This window comes from Hibiscus syriacus, unplaced genomic scaffold, assembly GCF_006381635.1.
Source record: "Hibiscus syriacus cultivar Baekdansim isolate YM2019G1 unplaced genomic scaffold, ASM638163v2 tig00112343_pilon, whole genome shotgun sequence".
Taxonomy (NCBI): domain Eukaryota; kingdom Viridiplantae; phylum Streptophyta; class Magnoliopsida; order Malvales; family Malvaceae; genus Hibiscus; species Hibiscus syriacus.
Window position 1 is genome coordinate 692,902 of NW_024063306.1, and position 12,311 is coordinate 705,212.

Below are 12,311 nucleotides of genomic sequence, written 5' to 3' on the forward strand. Positions count from 1 at the left end.
TTCCAAGGAAAGAAAACGACAATCACATAGCAAACTAGCTGTTATAACTAAACAAAACAAGATATTGAAACCCAAAGATCAAAGATCAATATTCTTGATAGCATAGGCTTCTCAAACGAAAACAATAACTGGTCAACAAACCAATAAGACCTTCACTAAGAAAAATCGTAGAACTACAATTACCTTTACTCCACTACATAAACAAGTTGGGCCTTGATGCCTTGTAGGTTGTCTTTAGCTTCCTGGTAGGTGGCCTCACCTTCTTGACCACCAATGGGAACTTGATTTTTGAGTTGTGGAACTGTTTGCTGTTGTCTCTTTTGCATAGCTTAGCCGGGATGGTTACGATCTTGATAATCTGGATGCAGGGGAACCTGACCCTGTGACGAGAAGCCATCTTGGTGTACATCTGTTTGACAACTCCATTCAAAGTAGTGTCGCGGTATCCCTTGTACATATTGTGATAACCGATACAGCTTTGATAGCGGAGCCAGATACCGTAGTTCTTGATCTTGGTCGGGTTCTTCTAAAAAATCTGCAGAGGAATTTAACTTAAATATCAGGCATTGCAAGTGAAAATCAAAGAATGAATATGAAATCATGTTCCCTTGTGTGTCAAGCATTAACAATAACTTCTCTTTTTCTGATGAAGTTTCCACAGTACAAAGCTAGGAGATCACAACAAAGTAAAATATTGAGAACTAGTTGCAAGCATCTAGTTATAAAAAGTTTCAAACTGATTTTGATGACTGTTTTTTTAAATTCGATCTTACATATGAAGCTCCCAAAAGTTAAGTGACCAAATAAATCATTCAAAGAAATCTCAATCGACCAAAAAAAGATGTATGAACTTTTTAAAGTGTAAATAAATTTGGCATGAAAACCTTGAAGATCATATGTTTCTTTGCTATACAAGTTCCCTCCTATCAAACAAAAATTACATAGTAAATTGCGCAAACACGAGCTAAACATCAGCAATTCCAGCAAATAGTTTCGAACATTAATCGAAATGAAAAGGGTAATTTACCTAATGAAATTTCAATTTTCAACACAACATCCCAACAATAAATCAATTAATACATAGTGAATTATAAAAGGAAAATATACCTCATTGATGGTGAGGACTTGACTGTTGCTCTTCTTAGCCTTCTTCAGCTTCCTCAGGAAGTACTTGATGAATATATTCAACAACACCCAAAAGTCAGAAAACTTCAAAGCTTCATTCAAATGGGATACCAAATCAAATAAAAAACACATATGTCCATGAAAATAATCATTAACCAGAACTTGGATTTGGCTCGAACCTCATTGGTGGCCCAAAGCTTCATCCTGTAAATCTTGGGATGTTCATCGCTCTCCGTTGGGTGAGCCCTTCCAACAACTTGGTACTGGTGAAACTGCAACCATAAATAAAACCAAAAAAGAGTATCAAATAATTCCATTTTCTTCATATTGATCCAAATACAGCTAATAACTTCCGAGCCAAATGAAATAAAGAAAATTTTGAATAGATAGAATCCTGAGCATAATAGAACAAAACCACAATCAAATTGTAAGAACAAAGCCTGATATATTAATAACAACAGAACGCTGAAGCTAAAAGAGGGAAATCGAAGAAGCTTTGGCCAGAACCGAGAGGGGAGAAGGGTATTTTAGACAACGGGGACCAGGAATGTTCAAATACCTAAGGAAGCTACGGGACTAACATTCCCAGTAAAACAGGGAAAAAAATTACTCTTGGTATTCAATGTTTACCCTCACTTGGGAATAATAACCATCCAAACGTGGGTAAGTTAAACGGGAAAAAAAGATTTCTCCCATAAATGTTTTAATCCGTTAACCAAACGAGGCCTAAGGGTAAATCGTGATTTGGGTAATTTTATTTACCCTAATTTGTTTTATTATTTTAGTTATATTTTTTCTGACGTATTTTCTAACCCATGTTTTTAATGATTTAAAACCCCGTCTTATAAGACGCGTCATAACGACGTTATACACTTAACGGTGGAGTAAGAAAAATAATGCAATCTGCAAAGTTCAGTAAGTAAAATAGAAAAAATCGAAAATTGTGTGAGTAAAATATGAGAGAGAGTAAAGTTGAGTAAGGAACCGTATAATTTACCCTTTTATTTTCCTTTTGGAAATGATGAAAATTGTTTATATTCGTTATATCATGTATCTTTGGAAGGAAATAGTTCCCCTGTAAAATAATATATCATAGGCTTTTTCATTGTGCTCTTATTTAATCTAAGTGATCGTATGGGGTTGTTATATATTCTTCAAATTTGTTGATAGAAACAAATAAATCACGATATTTATAAGTGATTCATCTTTTGTTAGATGAAGAGTTGAGCGAGTGAAAGAACGATTGTTGATTGACATTAAGATCTTCTGTCTCCATTTAGAGGCAAAAGAAAGGTGAATGGAGGCAAGAGGGTTTCATCCATTCTCAGGATCTTAATCAAGAGTTTCTAGACGTAGTGTCACAATGACTACCAATAAGTTGATAAACTAAGTGGATACCACTTGTTAGAACCAAACTATAAATGATAATTAATCAAACTAAGATCTAATCATGCTAAATCATTAATAATAAAAAATACTAGATGCCGAAGCATACCTAAGTTAATTGATAGGTTGAAATCATTGAATCTTTTTTTTGATTATGATCTTCTAAGAAGATAGAGTTCCTTTAAGTATAAACTATCTGACAGGGATAAAAGTAAATACAGGATTATTTATTTATTGTGGACCATAACCACTTTATATAGTTGATTTAAGAATCAGTTATAGTCTGTACTTATAACTCTGTCCCTCGTAGAATTATAAATACAACTTTAATAATATCTACACTTTTATTTCCATAACACTTCTAATACCTTATGACTATATAACATAATTGATCACTTAATTTATGTCATATTTATGATAACAATATATATTATAAATATGTGCTCATAATTATGGATTTTAATCCAACACTGACATGTCACGTAAACATGTATGAGGTCATGTCAAAAGATGTGAATTTGTTTGTATATGTGATGGGTATCAGGGCACTGCAAATACGTTATAGCTAATTTTAGTATTGGAGATTACATGAGGAAACCAAAGGGTGATAGGTGATATGTTTTTTAGTTTTGTAATTCTTAAATACTGTTTGTGAATGCTTATATAAGTGTTTTTTAACTCAAAAATCCATTTGAAGCGTAAAAGAAAGCGCAAACACCTCATTTTCAACCAAAAATTCACATTTGAAAAGTTATTATCGACTCAAACTAAAAATCAAGAAAAATGATGTTTTTGTATTCGAAAAGCTCATTGAAAAATCTCGTTTTGAGAAGTATTTCCAAACGAAGCTACTGTGATACTAAAGTTAATCTACAATATGTTTAATCCGACAAAATAAATGTAGATTCTTTTTTGTTCGAGGGACATTAGATCGATACGAGTAAATTAGGTCGATTTTAGTATTTTTAGAAGACATTCTCGTATTAGTAGTTTATCAATAATGATGCCTTTATACTGAGATGTTAAAATTACATAGTGTGATGTAATACAATGGAGGCATGCATTTTGACTCATCCAATGCTTCGTTCTCAGGTTTGAACTTAAACCCAGATAGATAATAGAGTAAATTACGTGTTTGGTATATAAATTATCAATTTTGGTCTGTTTTAATACTTAAACTTTTAAATTTTTTAAAATTATACATAAAGTTTAGTTTTTGTTTCATTTTAGTACCATTGTTCAAAATTTAACATTAAGTTTTGAAAAAATATCGAAAGTTTAGGCACTAAAACAGACCAAAATTGATAATTTGGTACTAAATGCGTTAAGTTTTTAACATTGGGTTACTAAAATAAAGCAAAAACTAAGTGTTAGGTATGATTTTGAAAAAATTAAAAGCTTAGATATTAAAACGGACTAAAACTGATAGTTTAGGTACTAAATACATAATTTATCCTAGATAATAATACATGAGATAATTAAAAAGAAATCATGCAAAAATTGATGAATTAAATCATAGTATATACGGGTGTAAATGAACCGAGTTTCAATAAAAAAAATTATGTTCGTGTTTATTTATTATTATTTTTTTTTTTGAAGATACTCATGTTTGATTTCTATTTGTTTAATAGTATCATATTTATAATTGTTTATTTATTTTTAAAAGTACTAAATATTTGTTTATTTATATTAAGCTATAATTTAGATATGGATGAGATATTCTTGTTGGATTTTCAAGCACCATCTTGTTCAATTAAAGTCCATCCAATCAATTCAAGCACAAGTATTAAACTGTATCATCACATGCGTGAAGGAGTAATCGACCCCATGTGTCCGGAAAATCCATAATCGGTCCCTTCAAATTTTACCTGCGTCTCATATGTTCTTTGAAAAGTTCACTTTATACCCCCTTTTTCACTCTCTTGTTCTTACCAGATGAAACTGTCGACAATAGGAAACCGGAAGTATTAACAACCCTTAGTTTTAGGGATTAACCAACAGGAATTGGTTCAAGTGGTAAGTAACTTGATATCGTTTAAGTAAGGTCTCAAGATCGAGTCCTTATGTATACAAAAAATCTCTTCTGGGAGATTCACCCACCAAAATCAGGTATACGGCGCGAATTGATTCGAATTAGTTAAGATAAAGCCTTTAACCACATAGCAACAAAAAAATAGTTTTAGGGATTAGCAATTAATTTGGTTACTCTGCCTTTAGTCATATGGTTTTCAACCTTATGATAATTTAGAAGTATATATTAATGTAAAAGTTAAACAATTGTAGGGAAACAAATACAATTTTCCAATGTCTTAAAAGGGTCAAATAAGGACCTCATATTAATTTTTCCAAAAAAAAGAACCCCAAAACACTAACACTTCACGTTCTCACACAGCTCCATTTTTATATCTTTTAAGCTTCAGCTACATAACCGAGAAAGGTCAAAAAATAAGCACTGTAAGCCTCATGGATCTTCATATTATTAGCTCCATAGCTCTCATTGTCTTGGTCGTGACCCCGAAAGGTTGAAGTCTAGTTCATTCTGTTCTGGGTTTCTCTCACATTTACAGATTTTAGAAAATCCATTATTTTTTGTGTTTTTTATCAGGTGTTTATGGTGCTTCTTTCACGTTTGTCAACCGGTGTGATTACACTGTTTGGCCTGGGATTTTAGCAAATGCAGGGAGTCCTGGGCTCGACAGCACCGGATTCGAGCTTCCCAAAGACTCGTCCCGTTCGTTTCAAGCCCCGACGGGTTGGTCGGGTCGTTTCTGGGGTCGAACGGGCTGTAAATTCGATGGATCCGGTTCCGGGAACTGCTCGACAGGCGATTGCGGGTCGGGTCGGGTAGAATGCGACGGACTTGGCGCTGCTCCGCCCGTAACTCTGGCTGAGCTCACTCTCGGGACGGGAGGGCAGGATTTTTACGACGTCAGTCTCGTTGACGGCTACAACATGCCGATGATCGTCGAAGGAAGCGGCGGGTCGGGTCTTTGTTCTACTACCGGATGTACGACCAACTTGAACCGGCAATGCCCGTCGGAACTCCGCGTCGGCGACGGCGAATCTTGCAAGAGCGCGTGCGAGGCGTTTGGAAGGCTGGAATATTGTTGTAGCGGCGCGTAAAGCACACCCGCCACGTGCAAGCCATCGGTTTATTCCGAGATGTTTAAGGCCGCTTGTCCCAGATCTTACAGCTACGCGTACGATGATGCTACGAGCACTTTCACCTGTACCGGAGCTGACTATACGGTGACGTTTTGTCCCTCTTCTCCCAGGTAGTAATTCACTATCATTTCGCTCAATGTAAAATTATTGTTGCTTTCATTTAAAAGTAATATAATAGATATTCATTTATTTAGTTTGTAAAGTATAAATTTATTACTTAAATTATCGATTTTGTTTTGTTTTAGTATTTTTTTTTCATTTTAGTACCACACCGTTAAAAATTTAACTCTTATTAGTTTTGATCTGTTTTAATATCTAAACTTTTATTTTTTTTAAAATCATACTTATCATTTAGTTTTTGTTTCATTTTAGTATCTTACTGTTAAAAACTTAATACATTTAGTTCCTAAACTATTAATTTTGGTCCTATTTAGTACTTAAACTTTTAATTTTTTTTAAATTTAATGTTAAACTTTAAACAGTGATATTAAAATAAAATAAAAACTAAATTTTATGTATAATTTTAAAAAAATTAAAAGTTTAGATACTAAAATGACGAAAATTGATAGTTTAGATATTAAATGTATAATTTATTTAACGTATAATTTACCCTTATTTAATTATCTATAGGTGAATCTAACATAAGATTGTATATTTACAGCAATAGCATTTAACAAATGGGTTACTGATATCATGTTGCAGTCAAAAATCTACACCAGTTACCGGAACTCCCCCAGTGACAGGGTCAACATCACAAGGATCGGGATCAGAACCTCCGATAACTTACTCCGATAACGGTTACGAATATTCGGGTACGGGATATTTGAGTTCGAGTTACACATACTCCGGAAATGGATACTCCGGTTCGGGTTCGAGCACGGAACCAGGAGGGTCTGGTGAGACAATGTTGACAGATGGGTCATGGTTAACTGGGTTGGCGATGGGAGATTCAGCAGCAACAGCAGCTCCTTGTATTCTACAACTTGCACTAAAGACACTATTAACTGCTGTCTGTCTTTTGGCTTCATGACATCAATTTCTACTTGTATTATGCCCCTTAGGGTTTCAATGTATAATATAACACTAGAGGGTGTTGTGTTCCCTAAAATTGAACTTTTCTTTCCTTCTCGGCATGCACCCGCTCAGCTTTTGCTATGGCATTGGCGGTGCGCTTTGTTCGGAAAAAAGGAATCAATACTCAATAGTGGTAAAATAATATATTTAAAAGGGCCGGTTGAAATACTAAAGAGAATGTGACTAAATGCCTAAATGGCACCTTTAACTAACAGAGGTTGGTTTAAGTGGTAAGCAGATTGATATCGTTTAAATAAGGTTTTGAGTTCAAGTTTTTGTATATACAAAATATTCATACTAAGAGACTCATCCATTAAGACTAAATGTGCGACGTGAATCGATACGAATTAATAGAGGTGAAGCCTTAAACCGGGATGACAAACAAAAAAAAATGTGATCTTATTTAATATTATAAAATAATATTATTTGATAATTGAATTTATTTAATAAAATTAAATACATTTTTATATGTATTTATCCAACGGTAAAAGCTCAAGGCTTTGCATAACATACAAACTGACAAACAGAAGAGATGCTATCAGCTAAGAAAATACAACAAAGGGATGCCTTCCGGTTGGAGAATTGGAAGAACGTCCTAACAATTCAAACAAAAACAATTCATCCAATGTTCTTCCAGAATCACCAATCGCCGTATAAAATGGAGAACAACCGTAAGACGCCGTTGAGGATTTTTCCGATGTCCAACGGTGAATTATGTTGCCGGCAATATATATCCAAAACATATCGTATAATTGAATAAGGTTGCTGATAAGATAAAAGCTCAGCAATCTTGCAACTTACTCTTTTGCTGCGTTGTTCACCGTCGGCCATTCGATGTCGTCGACGATTTCTTCGATTTCTGGCTGGTGAATATCTTGGTGTAAACATTCTTGGTTCTTATTGCCAGCAAAACGTCCAGACCGAATCCAATAACCGAGGCTATAGCCATTACGATGAACACCAGCCTATAACAATGTGCTCCCACACAGGTGTTACCACCTCCTGGTATTGGAGTCGCCTGTGCGTCGTATAGGTAACCGGCGAGCAGGCCAGAGAAGAGGAAAGAACCAATGGGGAGGTTGAGGATTAAGATATTGTAGAGCAAACCGAAATATTTGAGACCGAATAGTTCCGAGGCGATAGGGACCGACACGGCTAGACGGACTCCGTAACAGATACCGACAACGATCGAACCGATGTAAAGGGAACCGGGCATTGCCAATGCCATTAGAAGGAACCCAACGGCCATCAGGATCTGAGATGCTGCGTTCCAAACATGCCTAGGTGTTCCAGCTCTCCTGCAGGTAGTTCAAAGCTCAAAGCTCAAAGCTCAGGCTGGCCTTTAAAAAATGCATGTTAAACTCGAACAACCATATCAAAAATAAAGGACTGACACAAAATTTTACTTCGAGTAAATTTCTAAATTTCTAGGTAGAGATAACCTTACAAAATTGTACGGTAAGGATGTAAACAAATCGAGTCGAATTCGAGTATGATTAAGTTCGATTTAAAAATTATGAAATAGAATTCGACTTCAAAACCTGCAAATCTAAAAATTTTAAGCTCGAATTTTAATTTATAAATTGAAGCTAGTAAAAACTCAAAAAAATTAAATTTAACTCGATTAAAGCCTAAAATTTGAATTTAACCATTAAATACATAAAAATCTTTCACTGTATTTAAAAAAAATCAATGAGAAATGGCGTAAATATGAAAAAAATTGGATTATGTAGAAGAAGGTAAAGAAATGGAGCTGACTTGAGAAAATATTCCGAAACCGAACCCGAAATGATCCGACCGAAGAAACCCCAGATACTGATGAACGACACGAAAATCGAAACATCGGCGTGGCCGAGGGCCAGACCGATCTGCGCCATGTTGTTTATCACCGCCATACCGGTCCCCACACCACACAAAAACGACACGAAAAGAAGCCAAAAGTCCCACGTTTGCATCATCTCGACTACCGTGTGTTCTTCTCCGATGACCGGCCTGATCTTTTCCACCGCCGTCATCACTTCCTCAACCGCCGACGTCGTTGTGGTAGCTTCTTGTTCCAGCAACGGTTCTTGTTGCTCCATGTCGGGTTCGAACCCGACCGAGCGCCAACTCTTTATAAAAGAATAAACCGGAACAGCCAACGGACTAGCTAGTAAGATAAGAAGAACGATGGCAAAAACGAGTGGTAAAACTTGATTGGTCGAGCCGATGAGGTCGTACGTTAAAAGATAAACGGCAATCACGACGGCGACTACGTTGAATATCGTAAAATAGCGATTTTCTTCGTTTTCCGTGGCGACGTGAGCGGATTGCGGGATTTCACGGAGGAAGAAGACGGCGGTGAGGCAAACGGCGAAAGGGACGAAGGCGAGCAGGACGAGGATTTTGGAGGGATCTTTGTCGAAAAGGGCGGCGCTGAGGTCTGTGAAAATGGCGGTGCTGAGGCCGACGTACCCTTTCAAGATGCCGGAAACAGGGCCACGGTTGCGGCGGAAGTTGCGCATGCAAGTCACTAAAACCGCCGTGTTCATCCATGTCGTGCTGTTGCCACCCATGCACATGAAAATGCACATCTGTAGAAACCGAATTCCAAAAAACAAAAAATAAAACTTATGCGGAAAATCAAGTAGATTTCTAAAAGTGAAGAGGACCCATTTTGTAGGGAATCGGATCCCAATAGTGAAACAACGAATTTTTTAATCAAATAAACCGGCACAGAGTAGCAACATAAGTATTCGATAAAATGCTCCACAGAACAGTTCTTCTACCTGCCAATAAGGAAGTGGTTGAATTTTCCGGCTGACGACTAGCCATTGAGTACCGTAGCCGACCAACCCTTCAATGGAGCCAATAAGGAGAATTACGGAGGTGGGCAAACGATCGGAGGCGAGGCCGGAAATGAGACCAAAAGCTTTACCGACGTCTTTAGCCACAGACAAATTGTTGAGCTGGAGTTGAGTAAGGTTCATAATCGTCTTGATAGCCCCGGAGTAGTTGGAAAATGTATAGTTATTGCCTGCAATGGCTTGGACCCATACTGCAGAAACAAAGCCTAGCCATTTCCAGGCACTCAAAGTGTAAGCTTCACGATACCCCATTAACAATTTAGCTTAAAGCTTTGCTAAAAAGAAAAAGGATGTTGAGAAGAATTTGAACGGTGGGCTTGATTGTGGAAATTTGGGGAATTTATAACTAATCTGCAGCGGTTTAGGTGTTGAATTTGAGGCCGTGGATGGGTATTTAAAGTGATAACAATGTTGAATAACTGCATCGGCTCAACAATGTCGACATTTATTGTCCCAGTTGTTTTTTGCTTCGTTGCAAGTTGCCAAATTGCGATCTTTGTATTGACGAGTCGGGGAATGCTTTCGGATGGGTCCAGTTTTCTTACCGTACTGTTTTCCCCCCCTCCCTGGATTCCAAACGCCTTGACTAATCTGTCTGCAAATCTAGTTTTAGTACGTGAATCCTCGGTAAAGATTTTTTTGTATATAATGACTCGAACTCGATATATTACTTAAACGATATCAAGTTGTTTACCACTAAAACCAATTACTCTATAAACACGAATCAATTGGACGATGAAGCATATGTATAACGAGTGATAAGTTCATGTTTAAAATTATACGTTTAAACACTTGAAAAAAAACCATGCATTAACAATATGAAGTGTGAGAATATCATGTTCAAAACTTGTTGATTTTGAATTATAAAAAATATGTATTAAACTTAATTAAACTCGTATTAATGCGACAATCAAAGACATTATTAGACATTGGATCCCGAGTGTTAAAGAAAATAACTATTGTCTTTGACTATTGTGCTGACTTTATCATGTTAAAATCCACAAGTTTGATCATGATATTTTTAAATCTTATATTGTTTGTGTATGAATTCTTTTAAATGCAAATATAATTTTTAAATATAATCTTTTAAACTTAATGTGTTTGTTCTACATAAAAATATCATTAGAATAATAAAATATTAAAAATAATAATATAAAAACTAATTGAAAAAGATTGTATAAAGAATAAAATGAAAATTAAACCGTGATACAATAAATAATGTTATATTAAACCTTCTAAAATAAGTAACGTAAAGGGATTAGATAAGATTGGAGAAATGTATGGAGAAGAAGAAAACAAATGTGTGATGAAATGATAAGAATATATGATAGGTGCACTGTTAAAGATAGGGTCACTTTTAAGACTTATAAGCACATGTACTTTTCTATTGATATATGACACCCTAAATGAAATGTTGTTCAATTTTGAAATTCTCGATTTAAGTAATTATATCTGTAAGATGTATAGGTGTCGTCAATAGTTAAGAAAAATTATAAGCATATGTTATCTTGCATTTACTCTTTAGGGCGTGAGAGTTCAATCGAGTCGAGCTAAAAAAATTTAAGTTATTTGAATTAACTATTCATATTTTATAACTCAAAGTTGACTTGAAGTTTTTCTTTTGGAGTCAAATTTTTAATTTTATGTTTAAATTTAATTGTAAATATGTATGATATTTTGATTTTTTTTTTCAAATTTAAAAAGTTTTTTGTTAACTAAATACAACAAATATACATTTATTCATATTCTTTTCATATGTGATATATATTTATCATACAACGTTGAGGAACTCGACTCAAGTTTGAAAACTAATATACTAATTACTAAAAAATTGAGTTACTATTCAAGTTATTTGAGCTGAATTTTACAACTCGATTTGAACTTAAAAAAATTTTCGGGTCGAGTTTATGAAATTACAACTCGAAGTTAATTCGAGTCGAGTTTTCTCGAGTCAAATCAAGTAAAAAAAATCAGTTTTTCAAGTCGAGTTTCACGCACCTCTAATTATTTCAGACTATTAAAAAAAACCTTAATATAAAAACCATTGAAGCACTTTTTAGGGTAAAATACATCCTAGATCACTCAATTATTAATTTGATTATGACTAGTACTTAGATTTTGACTAGTACTTAGAGGATCGACTAGTAGCGAAATTTATTTATCTAGACATTGTAGGGAAGCTTTCAAAGTATATTATATTTCTTTTTCCATTTTCCATTATATATATTTATATTGGGGTTTGGGATATTATATTTTTACTTATTTTGAACTTTAATATCGAATTATGTTATATTTTATGAATTCTTATTTATGTTTTCGGATTTACACTGGTATTCTGACGATGCATGCTATACTCTAAAAATTTCATGATTTCTGTTAATTCAGATTATTGTAATCTTCAAAATTCGATCTTAACGTTCTGGTAAGGGTTACACATACATTTGTACCATATGATAATATAACACATAATGTCTTAATATGACAGTAGTAGGTAGCTTGTCTTAATATAAAAACAGTAGGTAGCCGGCAATTTTTGGGACCATATGGATGTTATCACGTGGTTAGTCATATTATTATTATTTTTCTTACGTGTGGGTCACCAGAGAAAATGTACAGCAGAGCGAGTGGCCTTAAGGCTCGGGTCCAAACAATCATATATAGATTCAAAAACGTGATTGAAATGGCTTAATGATGAAGACGACAACTACACAAACA

General features: G+C 34.8%; 1 protein-coding gene and 2 pseudogenes across 1 annotated transcript; 1 reads left to right on the plus strand and 2 right to left on the minus strand.

Moving 5' to 3' along the window:
* Window positions 1-193: 193 nt before the first annotated feature.
* LOC120178018 lies at window positions 194-1,414 on the minus strand (annotated as a pseudogene).
* A 3,534-nt stretch (window positions 1,415-4,948) lies between these two features.
* On the plus strand, window positions 4,949-6,714 carry LOC120178017 (annotated as a pseudogene).
* A 762-nt stretch (window positions 6,715-7,476) lies between these two features.
* Window positions 7,477-9,913, minus strand: LOC120178015 (protein NUCLEAR FUSION DEFECTIVE 4-like). The gene is made up of 3 exons (XM_039183989.1): window positions 9,519-9,913; window positions 8,509-9,323; window positions 7,477-8,048 (listed from the first exon to the last, which is right to left on the minus strand). Exons 1-3 carry the CDS (start codon window positions 9,846-9,848, stop codon window positions 7,568-7,570), a joined length of 1,626 nt encoding a protein of 541 aa, XP_039039920.1. The 5' UTR covers window positions 9,849-9,913; the 3' UTR covers window positions 7,477-7,567.
* Between the last annotated feature and the right edge of the window lie 2,398 nt (window positions 9,914-12,311).

Excerpts from the sequence above, each read along its gene's own strand:
- LOC120178015 (XM_039183989.1), bottom strand. The coding sequence starts at position 9,848 with ATGGGGTATCGTGAAGCTTACACTTTGAGTGCCTGGAAATGGCTAGGC. Across the intron at positions 9,324-9,518 it reads AACCACTTCCTTATTGGCAG|ATGTGCATTTTCATGTGCAT; the intron begins GTAGAAGAACTG and ends CGGTTTCTACAG. Across the intron at positions 8,049-8,508 it reads GTTTCGGAATATTTTCTCAA|GAGAGCTGGAACACCTAGGC; the intron begins GTCAGCTCCATT and ends AACTACCTGCAG.